This window comes from Tremella mesenterica (assembly GCF_000271645.1).
Source record: "Tremella mesenterica DSM 1558 unplaced genomic scaffold TREMEscaffold_10, whole genome shotgun sequence".
Lineage (NCBI taxonomy): Eukaryota > Fungi > Basidiomycota > Tremellomycetes > Tremellales > Tremellaceae > Tremella > Tremella mesenterica.
In genome coordinates, this window is record NW_006711234.1 from 629753 (window position 1) to 654048 (window position 24296).

At 47.3% G+C, this 24296-nt stretch overlaps 8 protein-coding genes across 8 annotated transcripts; 4 read left to right on the forward strand and 4 right to left on the reverse strand.

Annotated features, from left to right (window-relative positions):
- Nucleotides 1-1798: 1798 nt before the first annotated feature.
- On the reverse strand, nt 1799-4160 carry TREMEDRAFT_64222 (uncharacterized protein; the record flags this gene model as incomplete). The annotated part of the gene is made up of 6 exons (XM_007006473.1): nt 1799-3084; nt 3135-3197; nt 3286-3531; nt 3621-3758; nt 3822-4034; nt 4088-4160. 6 exons carry the CDS (start codon nt 4158-4160, stop codon nt 1799-1801), a joined length of 2019 nt encoding a protein of 672 aa, XP_007006535.1.
- A 3506-nt stretch (nt 4161-7666) lies between these two features.
- TREMEDRAFT_64224 (uncharacterized protein) lies at nt 7667-8704 on the forward strand (the record flags this gene model as incomplete). The annotated part of the gene is made up of 5 exons (XM_007006474.1): nt 7667-7750; nt 8077-8185; nt 8373-8501; nt 8560-8583; nt 8655-8704. The coding sequence occupies 5 exons, from the start codon at nt 7667-7669 to the stop codon at nt 8702-8704; spliced, it is 396 nt and encodes a 131-aa protein (XP_007006536.1).
- A 2322-nt stretch (nt 8705-11026) lies between these two features.
- Nucleotides 11027-12252, reverse strand: TREMEDRAFT_64225 (uncharacterized protein; the record flags this gene model as incomplete). Its single annotated transcript, XM_007006475.1, has 4 exons — nt 11027-11144; nt 11629-11702; nt 11864-12113; nt 12185-12252. 4 exons carry the CDS (start codon nt 12250-12252, stop codon nt 11027-11029), a joined length of 510 nt encoding a protein of 169 aa, XP_007006537.1.
- A 425-nt stretch (nt 12253-12677) lies between these two features.
- On the reverse strand, nt 12678-15080 carry TREMEDRAFT_64226 (uncharacterized protein; the record flags this gene model as incomplete). Its single annotated transcript, XM_007006476.1, has 13 exons — nt 12678-12778; nt 12972-13226; nt 13357-13602; nt 13686-13779; nt 13912-13989; nt 14012-14047; nt 14096-14146; nt 14191-14280; nt 14322-14369; nt 14412-14643; nt 14686-14897; nt 14952-14986; nt 15035-15080. 13 exons carry the CDS (start codon nt 15078-15080, stop codon nt 12678-12680), a joined length of 1524 nt encoding a protein of 507 aa, XP_007006538.1.
- Nucleotides 15081-15359: 279 nt separating this feature from the next.
- On the forward strand, nt 15360-17051 carry TREMEDRAFT_64227 (uncharacterized protein; the record flags this gene model as incomplete). Its single annotated transcript, XM_007006477.1, has 5 exons — nt 15360-15646; nt 15748-15816; nt 15941-16357; nt 16460-16916; nt 16968-17051. The coding sequence occupies 5 exons, from the start codon at nt 15360-15362 to the stop codon at nt 17049-17051; spliced, it is 1314 nt and encodes a 437-aa protein (XP_007006539.1).
- A 256-nt stretch (nt 17052-17307) lies between these two features.
- TREMEDRAFT_64228 (uncharacterized protein) lies at nt 17308-17772 on the forward strand (the record flags this gene model as incomplete). The annotated part of the gene is made up of 1 exon (XM_007006478.1): nt 17308-17772. The coding sequence occupies one exon, from the start codon at nt 17308-17310 to the stop codon at nt 17770-17772; it is 465 nt and encodes a 154-aa protein (XP_007006540.1).
- A 1188-nt stretch (nt 17773-18960) lies between these two features.
- Nucleotides 18961-21042, forward strand: TREMEDRAFT_64229 (uncharacterized protein; the record flags this gene model as incomplete). The annotated part of the gene is made up of 1 exon (XM_007006479.1): nt 18961-21042. The coding sequence occupies one exon, from the start codon at nt 18961-18963 to the stop codon at nt 21040-21042; it is 2082 nt and encodes a 693-aa protein (XP_007006541.1).
- Nucleotides 21043-21702: 660 nt separating this feature from the next.
- TREMEDRAFT_33534 (uncharacterized protein) lies at nt 21703-23605 on the reverse strand (the record flags this gene model as incomplete). Its single annotated transcript, XM_007006330.1, has 7 exons — nt 21703-21764; nt 22007-22298; nt 22470-22525; nt 22577-22650; nt 22804-22862; nt 23167-23237; nt 23473-23605. The coding sequence occupies 7 exons, from the start codon at nt 23603-23605 to the stop codon at nt 21703-21705; spliced, it is 747 nt and encodes a 248-aa protein (XP_007006392.1).
- Between the last annotated feature and the right edge of the window lie 691 nt (nt 23606-24296).

The window sequence follows — 24296 nt, forward strand, 5'->3', positions numbered from 1 at the left end:
GCTACACTGCCGGATGACTATCGAGAAGAGCAGACTACCACTCTGGAAAAGGAAGTACTATGGTGCAGGAGAGCAACTTATTCAAGGGTTGCCGAAGTTCGACGAACTCGACGGCACTAGCTCTGGGTTACAACACTACTTCGTGCTTTGCAAGGGACGAAGGAAGTAAGAGAGAGTGACCTTATTAATCCTATGGATTTGGTAGTTGGAATACAGGAAGACGAAGAGGTGGAGGAGGTTAGAGAAGAATTACTGGGGGTAACCTGTGCTAAGTGCTCTCATCTGACATGTCACGATAATGTGCAGGAACCAGAGTCGGTCACCGAACTACGCCGTACCTCGCGGTCCCCCTTAATACTTCGTGGGGGATGGAATTCAAGAGGGTTCCTCACGTTCGATGGTCGAACTTATGTGCCGAACTACGCCGATGCTCGACTAAAGATAATGAAGACGCGGCATGACTCGGTCCTAGCGGGTCACCCAGGCTCAGCGAAGACTCTCGAGCTAGTCCTACGGGACTACGTTTGGGTTGGAGTAAGGAAGGATGTTGAAGATTACATCGCTGGATGTGCGGTGTGTCAGAGAGCAAAGACTAACAGGCAGAGACCCCATGGAGAGCTTAAACCACTGGAAGTGGCTACGAAGCCATGGTCCAGCATTTCGATGGATTTCATTGAAGAGCTCCCGAATTCCCATGGATACAATTCCATCTTAGTAGTGGTGGACCGGTTGACCAAATGGGCCATTTTTATCCCGACTACGACGAAGTTAACCGCAGCTGGCCTATCCGAGTTGATAATGGACTATGTGGTAGCTCAGCATGGGCTACCAGAGAACATAGTGTCTGACAGGGGATCGAAGTTTACCTCGAAATTTTGGAAGAACTTGACCGATAGTCTCGGGATAAGACTACATCTCTCTACTGCATATCATCCGCAGACTGATGGACAGACTGAACGAACCAACCAGTCCTTAGAGCTCTACCTTCGAATCTTCACTTCTTATCAGCAGAACGATTGGTCGAAGCTGCTTGCTCGAGCTAGCTTCGCCTACAACAACACCCATCATTCTGCGATAAATAAGACACCATTTTATGCGAACTATGGGTACCACCCTCGATGGGCTGAAGAAATCAAGGCCAGCGAAGTCGAAGTGCCCGCTGCTACGGTGGTGGTAAAAGACTTGACTGAAATACACAAAGATTGTATCGAAGGAATTGAGAAAGCTAATGAGAAGTACGCCGAAGGATACAATAGGAAACACCGGACCACGCCGAACTTCGCAGAAGGAGACCTAGTGATGCTGTCGTTAGAGAATATTAAGACGAAGAGACCAATGAAGAAGTTAGATGTTAAACAAAGTGGGCCGTACAAGGTAGTACGGCAGGTAGGTTCTCATGCTTGTAAATTGGAATTACCAGGAACGATGGCAGGTATCCATGATGTATTCCATGTCTCCTTGCTCCGTCCTTATCACCCTCCAATATTTCCTGGTCAGCAAGCTGAGCCACCTGGGCCAGTAGAAGTAGACAATGTGGGAGAGTCTTGGGAGGTAAAGGATATCGTGGACTCTAGAGTAAATAAGAGGTCAGGAAAGTTAGAGTACTTGGTGGAGTGGTTAGGTTACGAAGGAACAGACGATTCAGTATCATGGGAACCAGTGGAGAACGTCGATGGAGCTGATGACATATTGGCGAAGTTCCACGAACTTCACCCTACTAAGCCGAAGGAAGGGCGCCTGCGAAGGGCTAGGAGATAGAACGTACTGCATACAACATAGGATTACAGCTACGTACCGCTCACTTGTCCTTACTCTTACCCTTACCTTTTCCTTTTCCTTTCTCCTTCGATCTACTCGGTCCCGCGGGATTGGTGTGGAGGCTACCGATGACCGAAGGTAGATCGAGAGTCTCAGACGGGAACGCAGTAGAGAGAGAAGCATTCCATGCCCGATTCATAGCCCCAAAGAAGTCACCGAAGTCCTGGACATCTCGAGCAGCTTGCATGCTCGGGGTCCTCCACAGAGAACGTATGGTCCGTAGACACTCGAAGGGAAGACTGAGGAGGTCGAGAGCAGTCTGGGCTGAAGCTGGGACACGAGAATTACTACGGCGACCTAACCAGTCAAGGGACGGTGGTGGCTCATACGCCATAGGAGTGACTAGGAAGGGGGTGTCGAACAGTCTTCGGCGAACATCGGCTATCTCAGTAAGGCTTCGGCGAGAGACGTCCGCTAACCTTGTCCTTGCTTCGTCGTCCAGAGCCCCAGTGTTGACTACATCTACTAACGCCGCAGTAAGATTGTTTAAAGCGTTAGCTTGACGAGAAGAGAAGTCAAGCAGGAGAGATGTATCATTTCGGGCGGCCTCAAGCTGAGTAGTGAGACCGAGGACGAGAGAACGATAAGTGGCGAGTTCCTTTTCGTCCTCAGGAATACGGACGTCCAGGGAGATACGAGGGTGGACGAGGGACAACCGGGGAGCAGAGGGACCAGCACGCTGAGTATCTTCATTTTCCACATCACCATCATTGAAGGCAACCTCCTTCCCTTTAGATGACTTCGGTGTCTTCTGGGAAGCAGAGGGAGGGGTGACGGGAGGGGCCGCCGAAGAGGCCGGAGGAACAGAAGGACGCCGACTTCGGGTGCTGTGAGCCGGAGGAGAAGCTACCACTGGAGAGGACGGACGTGGCGCCGAAGGACGAGAGGCCGAAGGACGGGAGGCCGAAGGAGCAGAGGCCGAAGGACGGCGAGAAGACGAAGGAGGAACAGCCGGGAGACGTGATGGGCCGGCCACAGGAGCGAAGGGCGACGGCGACGGAGGCGACGGGCGGAGGTCCGGCGAAGTACGGCGAACCGACCGGAGAGACGAAGACGGTACCCGCGAACGGGGGACAGACGCTGGAGTCTGGGGAGGGGGGAGAGGAGAAGCGTCGAAGGGACGGGGCGGGATGTCCCGGGCAGAGGAAACGGGACAGAAGGAGCAGGGGCCAGACGTGCATGAAGCACAACGGAGGGCCTTGTTGTGTGGCCTGACTGCCTTGAGGCAGGGCCAGTTTTGGACGATTATACGTGATAATCTCACGTCTACTAATTAGCAGGAGTAACTTCGGCGTAGTACGAATAGGTGGACTCACCGGCAACGATCACACGCTTCGTCAACACCAACCGCGATCCAACGACCAAGGCTCGGACTTCATCTTCTCCCACAAGTACTCTTCTTCCCGCAGTGATCTCTTCATCTGGGAGAAGGGGGGGGAGCAGCGACGGGGGCGGCGGGAGCAGGACCGGCGGCGGGAGCAGGACCGGCGGCGGCAGCAGGAGCGATGGCGGCGGCAGAGCGGGCGGCGGCAGCAGCGGCGGCAGCGGCGATGGCGTTGGGGGGGGGGAGAACCCCGGAAGAGGAAGAAGAAGAGGAAGAAGAAGAAGAGGAAGAAGAAGAAGAGGAAGAAGAAGAAGAGGAAGAAGAAGAAGAGGAGAGGGAACGGCGCCGTTTCTGGCCCACAATTTGAGCAGGGGGAGGGGCAGGAGCGGCTGCGAGTTAGCAATGTCTTGGAGAGCTAAAGAGCAGATAAACAAGGCCAAGTTCGGCGAAGGTGTGAGAGGTTGGACGAAGAACTCACGCTCAGGACTATCTACGTTGTTGTCCTCTACACTAACCGCCACCATATCATCATCCGAGTGTTCCTCTAACTCGGTTTCACCCTCCGACACGATTCTATCATCCTCATCACTATAATCACCCCCTTTTCCTTCGAAGTCTGACTGATCGTCCGACTCCGAACCACTGAGCGACTCCTGGTCGGAGGAGGACGGAGACTCACCAGGACGAAAGGCGGGCGTCCTGCGGCGAGGGCTGGCGGCAGGAGGGGAAGCAGAGCGAGAACCAGGAGGAGGAGAAGCAGAGGGAGAACCAGCGGGAGGACCGGCGGGAGGAGAAGCGGAGCGAGGAGGCGGGACATCGCCAGACGGCTCCCCCAAAGAAAGGGTGCCGAGGCCGAGGGAGGAGACTTGGCGAGATCTGTCGCCGAAGGAAACTGAACATCAGCCAAGTCCGGCGAAGTAAGGTAAGTGTCGAGGAATAACTCACGAGCAGACGACACCATACCACCAGAGTTCCTCATGGCGGCGAAAGGGTTAGATGTAGGAGTAGAAGGGGCCATGACGTTAAGATATTTAAATGAGAATAAAACTCGAGGCGATGATTCAAGGTAACAAATCTGTTTTCTAGGTAAGAGAGATAGAAAGTTTTGAAAGCAGATGGGAAAAAGAGAGAAGCTCGACGAACTGCTCAGTATTTAGTATAATCAAACCTAACCCCTCGTCGTCAACATGCAGCAAACTTCGCGTTTCATCAACAAAAGGCATCGCAGGGACGATCAAAATTCCCACGCTATAGTGTCTCATCTCAATATAAGCGAGGGTTACTTCGACAAACAACGGTGTTGTTCGGCTGCCATTCAGGAAGCGTGTCTCACCTACAAAAGACACAGGGCTTCTTACGGCAAACCTCGACGAAGTTAGGGGAGTCTCATTGTCGGGTTCTGGAGTGAAAGGAGGCCCAACTACGAAGTGCGGCGCAAAGAGCAGAAGAGTGGAGGATGGTCATGGGGAGGGAGAGAATGGGGTACTACGCTGCTAAGTTCTCTTGCCACGACAGAGGTGTAATCGCTCACGAGGACGTTCGCGGCTAAAGAAGGGGGCGACTGTCACGAACTACGTCGTGACACCTCGATTACTCCACCAACAATGACCCTCCTTTGGCCATCAAAACCCCATCACGCCTTAACCTCTTTACTCTACACGTAACTCAGGACTTCTGACACCAAGTACGGCGAAGTTAGACGGAGTTAGGCTAAGTAGGGACAATGGGAGCAGAAGTACGGCGAAGTTAGACGGGGTTAGGCTAAGTAGGGACAATGGGAGCAGAAGTGCGGCGATGTTAGGCGGGGTTAGGCTAAGTAGGGACAATGGGAGCAGAAGTGCGGCGATGTTAGGCGGAGTTAGGCTAAGTAGGGACAATGGGAGCAGAAGTGCGGCGATGTTAGGCGGAGTTAGTCGAAGGAGGAAGAGGATGGCCGAGGGCTCGGGGAAGTTGGACGAAGTGCGTTGAAGTACGTCAAAGCGCGAGAGGGTTGGATGAACGTCTAGGAGGAGTAGATAATATTAGCTGAGAAGATCGCTGAAGTTCTTCAGCGATCCTTGATTGTTGTCAGTAGTGAAAGACAGATAGAGATAGCTATAAATCAAGATACATCGCCATCAGTAGAACAAAACCCTAGTTAGAGTAACTACGCCGAAGTACGCCGTAGTTACACCCCTTTCGACGTCTGCGCCCTCCTGGTTGGGTGAGACATCGACTCAGAGCGTGAAGTTAGCCGAGGTTCGTCGACCGTCGGTCTATTAAGAAATAGTTGTTCGACGGCCGTGACACCGAAGTACTGAGTATTTAGTATGACTGATACGACTACTCATCGTCAGGGCGCTGGTAACTTCGCATAACAAGTTGTCTCAGCGACAACAAACACCATGGCGACGATCAGAATTCCCACGCTACGTGTCTCACATTCATATAAGTTAGGGATACGCTGACGAACTTCGACGAGGTTTGTTGTACCCCAAATCCTCTGTCTCACTTACAATGTAACTACCACAGGGTAACAACAAGCAACCACGATGAACTTCGACGAAGTTTACTGTCCGATTAACAACAAACCATGGTATCATCTACCAGCAACCGTTATATGACAAATTGTGTTTCCTGCAACCTGCTGAGTGTCTTTTTTTCTTCATTACATGCATACGAAGCTCACGAGGACGTTCGCGCCTAAGGAGGGGGCGACTGTCACGAACTACGTCGTAACATCCCTGACAACCACCATCACCGACCCTCCTTTCACCATCACCGACCTTCCTTTTCACCACTACCAACCTCCACTCGAACCACTGAGACCAACTACGGCTAAGTTACGAGAACCAAGAGGGGATTTGTCACGATAACCCCGCCTAGCGGGGAACTACGGCGAAGTTAGGGGAAAGGAACCGAGGGAGAGCAGAACAGGGGAAGGTACGGCGAAGTTGAACGAAGAGGACTGAGCGTGAGGCAGTGCAGGAGTTGAGGGACATTCTACGAGAAGAGAGGAGTAGTATAGATAGTTTACAGATCGCTGAACTTCTTCAGCGATCCTTGATTGTTGTCAGTAGCGAGAGATATATTCAGTAGCTACAACCTTCGAATTAAGGAGAGCTACCACCGAGCAGTTCAACGTACTACGGCGAAGTTAGCCGTAGTTCATCGACGATCATCTTATCAGTTTACCACTCGACGAATCACTACGGCGAAGTTAGCCGTAGTTCCTCAACGAGTACCCTGTCTTAGTGAGACAACGACGCCCCACTACGACGTAGTTAGCCGAGGTTTGTCGACCGTCGGTCAGTAGAGAAGAAGAAACGACGTCTTTGACATGTACCTGTCAAAGAAAACAGCAGTCTCTTCTGCACACAATCCTTCTCACCTGCTGCATCAAACTAAGAACATCTCATGAATCAAGCAGCTCTCCAATACGCGGAATAGAGTTGAGGAATCCCGTACGATCGCGCCTGTCGCCTACCATTCGCTAGGTTCAGGACGGAGTCCCAGTTCCTCATATCCAAGCTGTCTTCTTGTCACATACTGCTCTATGCACTCTTCTGTTACATGCACATGGGTTGTTTGGTAGAAGTCAGCTATCCTAGAGAGCAAAGCAATGGTACCCTTGAGGTCTTCTCTAAAGGATTGTATCTCATGCAAGTAGATCTGGAGTTGATGCATTGTCAATGTAAGAGCATTCCAATGGCGAATGGTCCTCGACTATCGAAAGCTAAACGAAGCGACAATACCAGGCACATACCCTCTACCATTGATAGGTCAAATCACCAAAGAGCTTGGAAAGGCAAGGCACTTCAGCAAATTGGATTTGATTGGGGCATACCAGCTACTGAGGGTGACAGAGGGACATGAACACCTAAATGCGTTTAGGGCACAGTACGGTATGTTCGAGTCTCTTGTTGTTCGTGATGGGCTACAAAATGCCCCAGCTGTTTTCCAACATTTCCTGAACAAAGTGTTTAGAGAGTTGCTAGGGAATGGAGTAATAGTCTACATTGACGATATTTTCATATATGGAAATACGTTAGAAGAGCTACGAGAAACTACGACGAAGGTGTTCGAGGTGCTACGGAAGGCGAGTCTTTATGTGAAGGCTAGTAAGTGCGAGTTTGAGAGAGATTAAGTGGTATTCCTGGGATTTGTGGTATCTTCTTGTGGAGTATTGGTGAATCCAGGATACATTGACGCTATCACCTCTTTCCCGCGTCCAAAGAATCTACGAGAGTTGTCACGAACTACGTCGTGACATCTCGAATATCCCACCATCAACGACCCTCCTTTGACCATCAAAACCTCTATTACGCCTTAACCTCTTCACCTTACACGTAACCTAGGACATCTGAGACCAACTACGGCGAAGTACAACGGGTGAATAAGGTATGCAGGGGTCTGGAGCATAAGGACGGCGAAGTGCGGCGAAGTGCGGCGAAGTGCGGCGAAGTTAGACGGAGTTAGGGGTATCTAGGAACAATGGGAGTAGAAGTACGGCGAAGTTAGACGGAGTTAGGCTAAGTAGGGACAATGGGGATCCGATGTACGGTGAAGTTTGACGAAGTTAGGGTAGGTAAGGACAATGGGAGCAGAAGTGCGGCAATGTTAGGCGGGGTTAGTCAAAGGGGGACGAAGTACGGCCGGGGACTCGGGGAAGTGCGTCGAAGTACGTCAAAGCGCGAGAGGGTAGGGTGAAGATCTAGGAGGAGTAGATAATATTAGCTGAGAAGATCACTGAAGTTCTTCAGTGATCCTTGATTGTTGTCAGTAGTGAAAGATTGATAGAGATAGCTACAATATAAATCGAGATACATCGCCATCAGTAATGTCACGAACCATGTCGTGACATCCCTGACAACTACCATCACCGACCCTCCTTTCACCATCACCGAACCACTATCCACCACCACCCCGAACCACTGAGACCAACTACAACGAAGTTACGAGAACCTAGGGATTATTTGTCACGACAACCCCGCCTAACGGAGAACTACGGCGAAGTTAGGGGAAAGAAACCGAGGGAGAGTGGAGTAGGGGAAGTTAGGCGAGGTTAGTCGGAGTAGGATATCGGGGATATGGCGAGGTACGGCGAAGTTGAACGAAGAGGACTGAGCGCGAGGCTGTACAGGGGTTGAGGGACGTTCTATGAGAAGAGAGGGGGAGTATAGATAGTTTACAGATTGCTGAACTTCTTCAGCGATCCTTGATTGTTGTCAGTAGCGAGTGATATATTCAGTAGCTACAACCTTCGAGTTAAGGAGAGCTACCATCGAGCAGTTCGACGTACCACGGCGAAGTTGGCCACAGTTCATCAACGATCATCTTATCATTTACCACTCGACGTATTACTACGGCAAAGTTAGCCGTAGGTCCCCGACGAGTACCCTGTCCCAGTGAGACACCGACGCCCCACTACGACGTAGTTAGCCGAGGTTTGTCGACTGTCGGTCAGTAGAGGAGAAGAAACGACGATTGTGACAAGTAAAAACCCCTTTTAGAAAGAGTAGCTACGCCGAAGTACGTCATAGTTACCTCCCTTTCGACGTCTGCACCCTCCTGGTTGGGTGAGACATCGCGCTAGAATCACCAAGTTAGCCGAGGTTCGTCAACCGTCGGTCTATTGGAAAGAAGTTATTTGACGGCCGTGACAACAACGACACATGAAAAACATCATGAAGCTTAGCCATCGAGGCTGGTAACTTCAACCTACACGCATGAGTACCAATGTGTTCAACAATGTCACGAACTACGTCGTGACACCTCGATTACTCCACCAACAATGACCCTCCTTTGGCCATCAAAACCCCATCACGCCTTAACCTCTTTACTATACACGTAACTCAGGACTTCTGACACCAAGTACGGCGAAGTTAGACGGAGTTAGGCTAAGTAGGGACAATGGGAGCAGAAGTACGGCGAAGTTAGACGGAGTTAGGCTAAGTAGGGACAATGGGAGCAGAAGTACGGCGAAGTTAGACGGAGTTAGGCTAAGTAGGGACAATGGGAGCAGAAGTACGGCGAAGTTAGACGGGGTTAGGCTAAGTAGGGACAATGGGAGCAGAAGTGCGGCGATGTTAGGCGGAGTTAGGCTAAGTAGGGACAATGGGAGCAGAAGTGCGGCGATGTTAGGCGGAGTTAGTCGAAGGAGGAAGAGGATGGCCGAGGGCTCGGGGAAGTTGGACGAAGTGCGTTGAAGTACGTCAAAGCGCGAGAGGGTTGGATGAACGTCTAGGAGGAGTAGATAATATTAGCTGAGAAGATCGCTGAAGTTCTTCAGCGATCCTTGATTGTTGTCAGTAGTGAAAGACAGATAGAGATAGCTATAAATCAAGATACATCGCCATCAGTAGAACAAAACCCTAGTTAGAGTAACTACGCCGACGTACGCCGTAGTTACACCCCTTTCGACGTCTGCGCCCTCCTGGTTGGGTGAGACATCGACTCAGAGCGTGAAGTTAGCCGAGGTTCGTCGACCGTCGGTCTATTAAGAAATAGTTGTTCGACGGCCGTGACACTATGCATATGACTTACAATTTTTGCTGGTGGCCACATCATACTGGGTCTCTTAGTTCTAATATTCTCAAGAGATAACATTATTTTGCTTCCGACTTCGAAAAGCGGTGGCACCTACCATTGTGGCACTTTCCAGTCCTCACGGAATTTCTGCCACACATGCACACCACACACCACCACACACCACCACACACCACCACACACCACCACACACCACCACACACCACCACACACCACCACACTCCACCACACTCCACCACACTCCACCACACTCCACCACACAACCACTAAGGCCCACCCACCTCCCCATGCAAAGACCATGCTTCAAAGCACTTCATAGGCTCAATGCATAATGCATACAAACAAATTTTTGAAGAGGGGGGTACTGTTACAACCTGGTAAGCCAGCTTGTAACACCAAGTCCCATGATCTCTGAACAAACCACCTGAAGCCCTTCAACCCAACCATAACTCATTGCTCCCACAAACTGCGAGTAACTCCGTCACCAACCGACAACCACCGATAACATTTGATAACCTTTGCTCACCGGTGATACTCTTTGATAGGCACCGATAACCTACAATCGTCTCTCGACGCATAGCAAGCGCTGCCGTGCAAGACATGTACTTGCACCGCAATGCATGCAGACCTCCGACCAGACTCGATGGATTTCAGAGGATAGCAATGCGGGACATAGGGAAGAGCCAAATGTATCATAGCAGAGCAATGATAAGCATAGGAAGGCGCTAGAAATCCGGTGGCCTGCGGAGCAGGCCCCCTGAGACCCTCTGTAGACTTCAGAGATCAATTATCATACATTTTCACCAATCACTGACCAAGTCCTTGATACTAACCTCGACTTCAACCTTGTCCTCAACATAGGCCCCAAGCCTCAATCTCTTCAATACCTTGGGCCCTATTTGTCACGTGGCGCCGCGTGACATCATCCTTTTCCCATCAAACAAAGTTCCTTTGGACATCAATTTGCCATCAACGACCCAGTTCTCATGAACTTCACCACCCACGAGGGTATTAGGAGGCTAACTTCGTCGAGGACGAAGTTAGTCATGTAGGAGGTTAGTGAGATACGAAGTTAGTGAGATACGAAGTTCGTGGGATACGAAGTTAGGGAGATATGAGGTTAGGGAGGCACGAACTTCGTTGGGGACAAAGTTCGCGAGGTATGAAGCTCGGGGACTCGGGTTGAACGAAGTTCTGCATTGGCGAAGTTAGGGAAGAACGAAGTACTTAAGGACCGAAGTTCCCAGGGATCTTTGACGATCTCTGGTTGTTGTCTTAGTGATAGAAGTTAGTAGACTACGAAGTTATTACACCCAGAAGTTATTGTCACCACCCATACTACGAAGAACAAGCCTATTAAGTGTCATAGCCCACGAAGTTATTGGCCGTCGGTCCTAGGAAACGAAGGAAGAACCAACCCTGTGACACTATTATTGTCATCGGACACGCTCTTGTCATCATCATCTTGGACTCTCTCCTTGTCAGTAAGTAATCTCGTCCAGTGTATCAAAGCTCCACTCTCTCTCTATCCTTCTTCATTACCTTGTCATCCACTCCTCTCTCTTCCTCACTCGTCCACCTGTTGTCTTTACTTCAAGACAGCCAGGCTTAACACTGATACTACTTTTATAATGCCACATCATCATGTATGACCTGCCTCTGTGCAGTGTCATAACAGAGGGTTATGACAGGAACACATAGACTTCCATAGATTCCATTGGATTTGATTCAACCTGCAATCAAGTCAGTGTATTTCCAGTATCATTACACCTCTGTGACAGCCCCCCTGTGACACAACCTGTCATAAATCTCGAATCTTGGTCGCAGTGCAAGCAGTTTATCAAGGGTCTCAGCTCATACTACAAGCTGAGCATTGGATCTTTTAGCACAAGAGCCTAGTGCGCGTCACCCTTTAGGCGTATGCATTACACAACCCTCTTTGTGCTCTCTACACTTACAGACTTTGTTTAAGTGACTTCCAATATAACTCTTCCTTGGCACTGGGGTGCTCTTTGTCATCATCCAATCCATTCTACAGTATCACTTGCTTTCATTGTTATAGTCCTCTGAAGTTGAGTCCTCGTCACTGCCTTGCTTTCAGGTTGTAACACTCTCAGCAATAGCCTTCCGCATAATGTATGTGGACAGAGTACAAGTCCTCTCTGTATCTTCATTTGAAAGGATTGAGCTCACTAAGTCTTCTACACTTCCAAGTGTCTGGCATAGTTGTGTTGCAGACTCAGGGGTGATCTCATTGGTGGGAGGAACACAGCTTTCAAGCAATGCCATATGACCATAGACATTTTGGGTCAAGAACTTCATTTTGAGCCCAGAGTTGTCTGCAACTGACCCTCCTTCACGGGCTGCCCCGTCTGCTAGTGCCTGTGAAGCATCCTGCAGACCTTCCAGCCACCGTTTTGAATCACTCTTTGCCTCCTGCAAGCTTGCATGTGAATCAGTGCGAGATTGGACTGTCCATTGTGGATCAGTACTTTCCTCCACCCGCACTCTTACCATCTGCTCAATTGAATCAAGCGCTTCAAGGCCTTTTCAACGTCCTTTTGGGCTGTAGTGAGTAACATGGCGGTGATCTGGAAACTGTTGAGCTTGGGCCGGCCCCATCTGTAGACGACATGATTAGCTACCTGGAGTCTTTGACTTGGTGAGCAATACCAAGCAGCGTGGGGAAGTTACCACTGTATGTCATCCTCCCTGCTATTTATGCCCTTCCCTGCTCATGAGAAGAATAGACTTTACAAGATATAATCGGGGTAGTTGAAAGGTGGAAACGCTAAAGCTGCATACTCGGACATCCCAGAGGTAACATCAGGCAAGAAGGGATGAGAAAGTTTGTCTAGAAGACATAGCCTTTGGAGTTGGAACAATGGATGGGAGAGGTGAGATGATGTCAAATTGCCCGTTCACACTTTCTCCTTTCTTCGAAAAGCTGTGAAATCTCCACACAGCCTCGTTCTGACCCTTCCAACCGGTGTAAGCGATCCCACGTTCACACGTTCACACTCCAAACCGCGTCATTCGTCCCCATCACTTCTCTAGAAATCGTCTTATCCTCCTCCTGTCTCGCCTCGATCGTCTCGCCTCGATCGTCTCGCCGTATCGCCCCATCCTATTCTCACGCATTTCATATAGGGTGGGAACGCGAGAAAGTCTTAGAAGAAGGCAGTTTGCTAGCCGATGTGATCGGAGGAGGGGTTGAGAGACGGAGGACAGTGAATCAGTCGATAGAACACACGATCGAACGATATTGTTCATGGCAAAACACAGCTCTCATCCAACACACCGCGATCCTTGACTCTCCATTTCACCCACATATCATCCACCATCGCCCTAGAGATCACCACCTCGACATTATCCCAGTCCCCCTTCTCTTCTCCTGGTGTGTTTTGATGCTTATCGTGAGTTCGTCGATGTCGTAGAAAACCAAGCTCGGACAGAGCGTAGATGGTGTCGTCTAGTCGAATATGACATGCTTGGGACATTTGGGAAAGGGTAAGACGGATGGCTTGTCCGTTTCCATCGGGTATTTTGACTAGGTCTGGGTGTTAGCTTAGCGAGCCAACGACATCTCCTTTGTATCTGACTGCTCGTCTTGAGTCCATCTAAATTTGATTTCTCATGTTTCTGTGTGCGATGTGAAAGGTGATGATTACAGATGAGAAGCTTACCGACGCCGTTCACATTCACCACAGTCTCCTGAGATTTTAACGCGATACTCCTTCGAGGTCTACTGGTTCGAGTGGCTTTGGATGTCTGTGGAGGATCGGGAGGGAGGAGGGTGCGACAGAACCGAAGAATGACGGAGTTCCAATAGGAAGTGTAGCTCTTCAGACCTAGGTCAGATAGAGGGCGCTCGGGCGTTCCAGGTGAGCCAGAAGCAGGACGGGTGGAAGGATGAAGGGTGAGGTGATAACCTGCGAGTCAGTATGACATTTACACACATACAAAAATGACCGTTGAGGGTCTTCTCATAAAGAGTAGGGAGGGGATGACTCACTGAATTCCATGAGTAAACGTCCAAATCCACGAGATTGATATTGAGGGAAAGTGATGATACAGGCGAGATTATAGTCGTCGTAGGAGTACTTTTCCTGGTCGTCAGGTACGAGGTCACATATCTTGGATACCACAGGAACGGTCTCCCTTGCCTTTCCCATTTGATCCGATCATAGGGAATGAGTTTGGACAGCGGGATGCCGGACATCAAGAAAGAGACGACGAACCTTTGAGAAGAAAGCCATAACCTGGTCTCGTTTCGAAGTGGCCGCATCGCAGAGAACATAGAACAAGAAGTGTTCTACCTGGATCATCAATATTACTCACAACTTCAACATCGTCACTGACATGGAAGAACAACGACTATATATTAGCTTGTGTCATGCATGTCATTAAGAAATTCGAGCTCACTTTGACATCGATGAACAGCTTTCCGAATAGACTAAGATTCTGGCAATACAGCTTCTGTTCAGCTATTTGAATGACACATTTACGAGAAAACATACAGTCGCCTCCGCACCGTCCACTTGGTAAATCGAATAACTACCTTTCTGATAAACTCTCTTTCCCGGAGGCTGAAGCAGATCGCAGGATGTCTACCCTCGTTAGTCTCCCTCACCAATGAGAGTGGACTCACGTAGTGTTGCTGCCATGCGGGTTTAGTACGAAAGTATTTAAAACATAACTGATTGTCAAAGTCATTTTCTACAAATGATATTGGACATACATCACAAACATAGAGTTTTCCGAGCGATTGTCCACTATGATCCTCTACCTGTTTCGAGATGGGATCAGGCGTCATTCTTTTGGGATCTGGAGGAGGAGCCATTGAGGTTTTTCTCTTCCTCGCGGTAGATGTCAATTCAGATGGGACAGTTATAGACGATGTATTAGTAATTCTGGTCATAATCAAGTTCCCAGACGATTCGAGAGCTGGGAGAGGATATGGTGAGAAATGCCTCGGCTTCAGCTTGTGGTCCGAATGGAAGGGGAAAGCTTACCATGGAGTGATAACGTATTCTGCAAAACGTACTTCATCAAATTTGCTTGAAGAGGAAGTGACAGAGTTGCTCGATTCCAGTTGAGCGGCGCGGGCGCGCGAAGGAGAAGGGGGAGGAAGGCGAGAAGTCGAGGTGAGAGTAGGGGGCGGGAGACGAGTCGAGGATCTGTTCAGAGACAAAGGAGTTGGGATGCTGGGAGGTGGCATAGATGTCTGATGCAGTTAAGACAGTACAGGAGAAGAAGATACAGGGATGATGTCACTCACTGAAGGGCTATCAGAAGGAAGGGATGCTCGTGGTGCTGTGACATGTAAACTTTAGGCTTTTCGCAGTAGAGAAAGATACATACCTATCCGAGCAGACCTCCTGCGGCTGGGTAAGGTCTCTGTGGTCATGATGGTTGGCGCTGGTAGGTCGACTTTTGGCATTTGTAGATGGAAATGTGACAGTGCAAGAGAAGAGTGAATGGGTGGTAACACGGAGTTGACGACATCTCCGTCATCTGCCTCCGGCGTGAGATAGATGTCACCGATCCATAGGCCATAGGTCTTTGATCCGGTCAACTTGGATCTTTGCCTCAGTCATCAAATATACTCTAGGACGAAGCAAAAGCGCAATAGTGTGATAGGATAGAGGAGCGGACAAAGACCAAGGCGTAAGAAGAACACATCACGATGTGCGGTCGTTACGCTCTAGCGCTGAGTAACGAAGAACTCTACGATGCTCTCCAAGAACAACTCCCTAGGATGTTTGACCATGGTCGTCCAAGATGGGAACGTCCTCAGGATTATCGACCAAACTATAACGTTGCTCCGAGACAGAGAGCTGCGGTGATACATCGGGATACGGAGTCAGGAAGGGCGATGATAGAGACTATGCAATGGGGTTTGATACCACATTGGAGTAAACATCCTCCAAGCGGACCTCTGAACACTATCAACGCTAGATCGGAAACTTTGCTGTGAGTGCTTCATCCAACTCGCTGTCCATTTTGGCATCTCAATATGCCATCTAGGTATCGAAGATACACGGAGTTTAGGCGTTATTGAGCTGACTCAGTAGAGATCCTACATCAGGAGGCATGTGGCATCATCTAAAAGGATCAAAACGATGTGTCGTCCCTGCTCAAGGGTGAGTTACTCTATCTCATACTTACCCTTCAACGGCATAATGTTATCAAAGTTCCTTCGCATATCAGTGGAAGATCAGAAGAACCGGCTGAAAAGCTCTGAAGAGGGTATAGCTGACCATAGAGGTACTATGAATGGCTCAAAAAACCATCTACCAAGATCGCTCATTTCACACGACTACCTCTCGGACCGAAAAATGACAATACATCACCTCCCTTGATCTTCTTCGCAGGTCTGTACGACATTGTACATTATGTATCACCTGTCGAATCTCGTTTCCGACCTTCTTCCCCTGATCCGGAAACGGGGGAGAAAGATACAAGGGAACCTTATCCCACCGGCAACCCACTTCCCTTGGCGACTTTCACGATACTTACCACTGCCCCGGCTAAAGATATACGCTGGCTACATGATCGTATGCCATGTGTCTTGAATGGGTGGGAAGAAGTTGAGAGGTGGTTGGGAATGGATGGGATAGACGGGTGGGTGGAGGGGAAGAATGGGACGGGGCAGATGTTGAGGGGTTGTGAGGGATTGGATTGGTGTGTGATTTCAATACATCTCTCTGCTGTCTGTATACCTGCTTTTCTAGCAACTCGCTCTGTTCCAAAGACATTGTAATCAAGGTCAAGCTGATCTGATAGCTTCCCTGTCAACCCGGAAGTAGGAAAGATAGGTACAAATTCCCCAACATTCATACAACCCGTATCAGAAAGATCTGACGGTATCAAATCTTTCTTCCAAAAACAACAACTCTCCCCTTCGAAACTTGCAAAATCCTCTCACTCTTCTCCTCGCTCTGTCAAAAAGATCGATTCTTCAGAAACTTCACCGATCTCTCCGCAGATATTGGAGGAGACGAAAGATGTCAAGCCAAAGGAAGAAAAGGGATTAGGTGACGATTCCAACGCTCCTAATCCTACTCCCACTGTATCACCAGGTAAGACACCAGGGGTGAAGAAGGAACAACCTACGCCGAAGAGAAAACGACAGTCAGAATCGGACGCAGAGGAAGAAGCCCAGGAAAAGCCTCAAGGACGGAGAGGGGGACATCAAACGAAAGTAGTCAGACGTACGGATCCGGAGGATCACAAAGCAGCCGTGTGTCTTATACTCATTTCTGAAGAGAGATGATGAGAGCTGATGGGGTAGCAACCCAGTATCACGAGTTTTTTCCAATCGCCTGCCAAATCAAGCACACAAGGGGCGAAGAGAAGCACACGAAAGAGTAGATGAGCATGAAAGCCCAGATGCTTCTGCTTGATGAGTATGAGGGTGTTCGATGGATCTTATGTACATATCACACGAATTTGTTGTACTGAACTGGATTATATTGGTCATGAATAAAGTACTTAGGTAGAATTTTTGGCTGATTTATGATATGAGTAAAATTCGTGAATCCCTTTTGGCTTTACATCATCATCACCATAACCTAAACCTGACTTCATCACATAAATTCAACTCATCATAACTTATGTCCACCCAATCCGACATGCTTAACCCAGCTATGAAATCCTTCATCCTCGCACCTCGTTTCGCTGTCATCGGTCGGATCTTATCTGATCCAACAAGATTCGACAATAAAGTTCTTCGTTTCTACCTCTCTCATTCCTTACCCGTCACACCTATCAAACCTCAGTCTTCTCCTCAAACCCCCTCCCAAATCTCAGAAGAGACCATCGAAGGTCTATCGGTTCTCTCGGACATCGCACAACTCGGCGATATCACAAACACCGCCATCAGCGTGATCATCCGACCAGATGTAGGTGTTCCCATGATCAAGAGACTGTTCACCGGTGAGAACCAACCATGGGGTGTATGGTTTCAACCTGGAGCAGAGAATGGAGAATTGGATAGGTTTGTTAAAGAGAATAAATTGGAAGATAAGGTGATTTATGGTGGACCTTGTATTTTACGTTCTGGACAAGAACTTTTAAAGTCAAGATCAAAAATGTAAACCCCTCCCCTCCCTCTCCCCCTTTATCTCCATTGTTCTTTGGGTTTAAATCTCGACACTGAGATTGACTCTGCTTTTTGTAAGGCTACGGTGGATAGGATGGATACACACTCGTACAAACTTTTGACTCCAAACTGTCATTTCGTCATTGATCGACTACGATATCTCTTCGTACCACCAAATAGGACATGTCGATAGAAACCCAATACTTCCATTCCCACCAAAGGGGAAATATCATTCTTCCTCCATTTTCGAACTTCCTATCACCCATTCACCATTTCTCACGTTCCTTCACCGCTCTCGTTCTAATCTCTCTCAAACACAAACATCGCATACGTCTTCGGTATATCGGTTCTCGTCCCGAACGCCGAGTACACTCCGGTATATCGGCTCGATATCTCTGGTGACATCCCTCATGAGCAGGTGATACATGGTACGAATATGATGAATTTCCCCCAATTCGTGAAGAACGATGAACCATCATATCCGTTGGTTCATATTCATCCCCAAAAATGGAATTCCAAACCGCATCGTGGTTCCGCCTCCGGTACCCTTCGGTTTCTTTCGATTGATATTATACTCACTTTCACCCGCTCTCGGCCAAGATCAAAATTTGTTTTCGGTCAAATGTCAATGTGATCCGAAAACACTTCATTCACATCCAACAGTGAATCCCAATATCCCGATATCACAATATTCAACACGTTCACTTACGACAAGAAAGACCCTTTTATCCTCTCATCCAGTTCCTTACTTGATCAACACAAGAAGAAACTGTCAAAGCCCTCTATCCATTTTAACCAAAACGTTGATCCTTTGTATACCTGCGACCAAAGACGAACGAGGAGATGAGTCGGAAACGTGAGTCATAGTCGTCATCCTTTGTTTCTCCCTTCTTATGCTGTGTCGTCTACCCGTTCAAATACGGCGTTCTAGTAGGGTTGAAGGGCACAGCATGACTTTTCTTAAGCTGACTATTTCCCCAGACTATTGAATCTCCTCTTTCACGAATTGGAAGACGCTCGAACAATCCATCAAAACATCATTTTCGTTCTGAGTCTTCTTCGTCTTCCTATCGACTTGTCATCATTTTTACCAAAAGCAAAACCGTCTCGTGACACTACGACTTGAAAAGGACTTTCATAAGACCCTGGCAAAGACCAAGGGAAGAAGGAAGTAAAGACAAACATGCCATTCGCTCTTCCAGCTTTACCTTCGGGTATAGTTGATTTACTGGATCGTTCTCCCCCTGTCGTTTATCCTTCTCATCGTGCCAACTCTCCAGCAAATACACCTACCAAAAGACGTGATCGTGAATGTCCAAGAGGAAGAGAAAGATCCCAATCACATTCTCGTTCTCCACATCATGGAAGATCACATTCTATTTCAGTCGTCGACCCAACTTCTCGACATCAAACTGGTGGACTTGGTCTTCTTCCAGGAGCGAGTGCGAGTGTAAATGATATAACTAGTTTATGGCAACGTGTACCAAGATCTACTATACCTCAACCACCTCAAATTCCCGATACTCCTCCAAGAAATGGTAACCTACCATTAGGTTCTTCATCCGTTACCACATCCACGCCACCCAGACCGACGCATAGGAGAGCATTAAGTGCCATACCTGCAACTCCTGATCCATTCTTCGCTTTTCCAAGACAAGTCACTATCAAACATCCTTCTCCTATGGGAAGATTACAAGAATATTCACGAAATCCTTTAGCTTCTGTGTCGGCAGTATCACTTCCAACTCTTGCGGAAACGGATAATCAAATTCCATCCCCAACTTCTCCACTCGTTCGACCCGTAAGACCTATGAGTAGAGCATCTTTGATTCGAACACCACTCATTTCACCTTTACTCATACCGAACGACAATGATAGAGAAAGGGAACCTGTTTCTCCAATGTCTATAGGTTCTTCTTTACCTGATGAAAGACAATTTCGATTGGAAAGAGATGTTTTCGTTCCTCCACCTCAACCGCATCAAAGAAAACCTTGGTCTCCAAGAAGTCAATCAGCACAAGAAATCAATACTGTCCGTCAAAGTGTCATTTCTTCCGGATCAACAAACGGTCAAAACAGTGATACCTCTTCTCAAGAACGAAATTCCGACCAAGGTGTTTCACAACCCATACCAGTAGGTATGTTAGGTTTAGATGGTATAAAAGGGAACGGAGATTTAAGAGGTGGAATACCAACACATCCTTCTATGTCTTTACGTAGATTAAGTCTACAACCAAAAGTTTCAGATGTTGCAGTATTAGCAACTTGGTCATTCCCTTCTTCACCAACTCAACCTTCTTTAACTCGTACTCAAAGTCTTAAACATTCACATACGAGTAAAAGATTACATGATCTGGCCAATATGTCATCAAACCATTTAACACTAAAAGCTAAAACGGAAATTCCTCCTTCGATGGGTAGACGTTTAGTTAATATTACACATCGACATACACATTCTTCTCCTAACCTAAACCATCTACTCGATCCTTCTCCCATCAGGTTGAAATCAACTCCTATACCTTTCCCTCTTCTTCCAGGCGGGTTAGGAACTTCAACATCATCTTCAACCTCTTCCTCATCTTCCGGTAAAAATAGACAAGGAATAGAAGAAACGGAAGAAGAAAAGGAAAGAAGAGCAATGCCACCTCCTCCAAGACCGAAATTACAGGAAGAACCATCAGCTTTAGCTTCTTATATGGCAGCATCACTTTCTTTTCGAAATCAAAATCAAAACCAAACTCCGATAATAATACCACCTACACCAGATGATCGTCCTAAAAAATTAGCTTCAAGTTCAGGAAGTATGATATCAACGGATGAAAGTGGTTTTATGCCTTCTCCTACTTCTTCTGTCTTTTCATTACCTATTCATTTACCTCCTTCTTTTTCTTTACCTTCTTTCCGACGAGAAAATTATGAAATACAAGAAAGAAATCTAATGGAGTCTCATCAAAGGGATTTACATCTAAAAGTGGGATATGAACAAAGAGGGGGTGAAGATCATGATGGAAGGGGAAAAGATGAAGAAGAAGAAGGAGGTATAACGAGGAATGAAGAGATATCAGGAAGGTTTAGATGGTTTAAGAAAGCTTTCGGAAGTACTACTAAAGATACTGTTGGAAGTCATGATAGACGAAAGAAAAGGTTGAGATTAGGAGAGGAAACAAATGCTTTGACAGATACTTCTGATGAAGAAGGAATGGATTTGGATTTGGAGTTGGAGTTGGATGATGAGGAGGTTTATAAGACAATGGACGATATCTGAGCTGATTTCTCTCAACATTTCCTCTCTTTTTCCACATGTTATCTTCTTCGTAAACCATCTTTTCTCATGCTATACAATATATCATTACCCCTTCATTCTCCCACCATCACATCATCACGTTCCTCGACGTAAGGACTATTCCTGGACGATCATCCGTTGTTTCTTCACGATCCCAATCTTTATATCAACCTCATCTTCCCTCTGGCCTTCCGACATCCCCACCACTCCGTTTATGATCTAAATTTGTTGTATATGACCAATTTTTTGGGTTTTAGGTAATTGATGTATCTCTTTTTCCAATCCAGTTTATCATCAAGTTGCATTACAGTAGCTACATTAGAAAAACGGATCACCCATTGTTCCTCTTTACCCATCAAATTAAATACCGTCAGTCCATCAATGTCCTTACTCACTATTAAACTAGATACAATAAATCAATGTCCCTCTTCAGTCATCCACGAACCATAGACTATTATAATCACCTCGCCCTTATATCAACATGAGTTGACTGTCCTTCTTCACCTATAAAACTAGATGAAGCAACTGTCCTGATGAATTATACCTCCTATCCCCATTCCGCCATTATCCTGAGTCGTATTCCGGTCATTCGTCACATCAATCATCTCTGCTCGTGAACCGATCACAACGACCAGAGAGAAATTAGCAATGCCAAGTGTTATCGGGAGCACCTGGTTCTCTGACGTAGATGTATGGCCATTCGCCTGAGGTTAGTATTTCCCCATACTCACCTAATACAGTCCGTCAAGCCAATTCAGATACCTTTCAAGTGGACCGTATGGGTCACACAAGAAAATGGCAGAGTGAAAACGAAGAAATGTGATTATAGTGAAACGTTGCGGATGTCTTTGAGAATGCAAGAGGAACATGAGAAAGATGAACAATTAACGATATCTGAAGCGAAGTTGGGGGGGGGGTTGGAAATAGGTGGTTAATTAGGACTCACCATCACCACCTAAACAAGTATCAACAGCGACTAATTGATATCCAGCTTGTTGTAATTTCGGTACAGCATAAGGTAAAACTTGTCCTGAAGTAGTTTGTATAGTCGAATGATCTAAAACTAAATGAGGATTCGGAAAATTGTTTATAACTCCATCATAAACGTTTTCAGAGTATGATACTGATTCTCCATTTGCATCACCTATATCTTCTGACCAAAGGAATACTTTTTTATACCCTCTTTGAGCCAAGACGGATAGTGCGAGATCGTTTATACTTCCGTATGGGGGACGGAACTGACAGTCAGACTTGATGTAAAATAGGTTTCAATACGACATAGACTTCACAGGTGTGGGGAGTGACGTGGGTCTATATCCGGGAAAGGGTTGAGGGTTGAGGGAGGAAACGAGTGGACAAGCAAAGAGGGGAAGGTTGGGAGAACGTGGTGAGTGCGAGAGACTACTTACATAGAGAGGTTTCAACCCTAGAATATTGACGAATGCATCTTCTACTTTTTGTAATTCTCATCATCAGCTTTGTGTTATTGTTACTGAGAAGTAAAGAAAAGACAAACCATCGTTGATTCCTGCTTCATCCAAAGTAGTCAAATCGGCATGTGACCAAGTGTGTGAGCCAAGAGTATGACCTCTGATCGTTAGCGTATGTTATATGTAACACAGCCGAATTTGAGTATTCTTCGTATACTCACGACCGGAACGTCTGGTATGTGAAGAGGAAACGGTCCATTTCAGATTAGATAAGCAGAAAGAGGGAGAGTACGTAGAGTAAGGGGTGACTTACGCGTCATGTAAAGCGCGGATCTGATCCACTCGATCGTATATACACACGTAATTGTTTCCCTAGGTGGATCAGCGTCGGCCTTTGATACCGGATGTCTCTCATATCCGCGAATCCGCAGCCGAAATGAAGATCTTTGTGTTTTTCCCAGATCATCGGCGTGGGGCGCTAGCATGAATGTCGTGATGATTCCAGTGGTAACGACGCTAAAAACACCGCTACTCAATTGTGGAGTAATGAAGGCGAAAGTTTCATAGATTGTGAAGCAATGAGTTTGCTAGTCTAGTTATTGATTTGCGAATGACAGACGGGGGGAGGAGGGGGATGGCAAAGCAGGGCGGGTGTAGGTGAGTTGTTGAAACTCACGTTTAAGAAGAATGTTCCCTTACCGCCATTCAAAGCGTTGGCAACATCACCTTCATAATCGTATGGTCCATCTGATCATCAGTCAAATAACCTCATGACTTCATACTGCGGACTGAGAAATGACAGTCACCGACGACGGGGACATATTCACTAGCCTAATGATTGACAAATGACCGTGATCTCCTCCTTAGAGGCTAGGAGGTAGTGATTGACAGATGATCATGATTTTCAATTAAAAATCCAATGACAGGATATGATACCCATGTGAGGCAGTAGATATTTCAAAATGCCAAGAAAGAAACTCACCGTCAAAAGTCAATGCCACTTGACCAGAAACGTAACAATTATTGATAGTTTGTAACCCATCTTGTCTAGTCGTAGGATGTCCCAATACTCCTAAAGATCCCAAGACGAGTAATATGGAAGTGAGAAAAAACATTTCTTAATATCTCGTGGTTGTCTTTGAGATATGAATACAATATCCAATTAGTTTCACTCGTGATTGTGTTGGTAGCGATGAATGTGAGCTAGAAAGTTTAGTACTTAAAAGTAAGAAATTTGCGTGTTGGGAGAAGAGAAGACATCTTTATATATATATTTCTATTCACCTTTCAACATCTAGTAAACCAAGTCTTCGGATGAGAAGACCGGAAAGAGGCGATGACTAAATCACAGGGATCACAGGGCGTAAGTAGGTAACTCCATGGCTCCACCCGCAATCTCCCGCTAGTTTCGTGAGATCCGCTCATTTGGAAGTGTATGGTGCATGGTGCATGGAGCATGGTGCACGAGGTGAAGAGAAGTGCGAGAGATAAAGGAGCATGAGGTGAGAGAGGGGAAGTACGAGAGTAAGAGTTGAGGAACACGAGGTAAGGTAGGAAATAGAAGGATAGAAGAGAGAGTTAACGTATGATACGTAGGAGAGAGATGGGAAGGCGGGATTACATGATGGAGTTTGGAGAAGACGGAGATCAAACGTCATCAATTGAGTGACATCACTCGGACATCATGGCTTTCGTGGCTTGGTGAGTTTGTGGGATCATGGAGGCATGAGAGTATGAGAGCATGAGAGCTACACTTGTAGGCCTACGATGGACACTTTAAAAGATGTAGAATACTCCGTGGTGAAT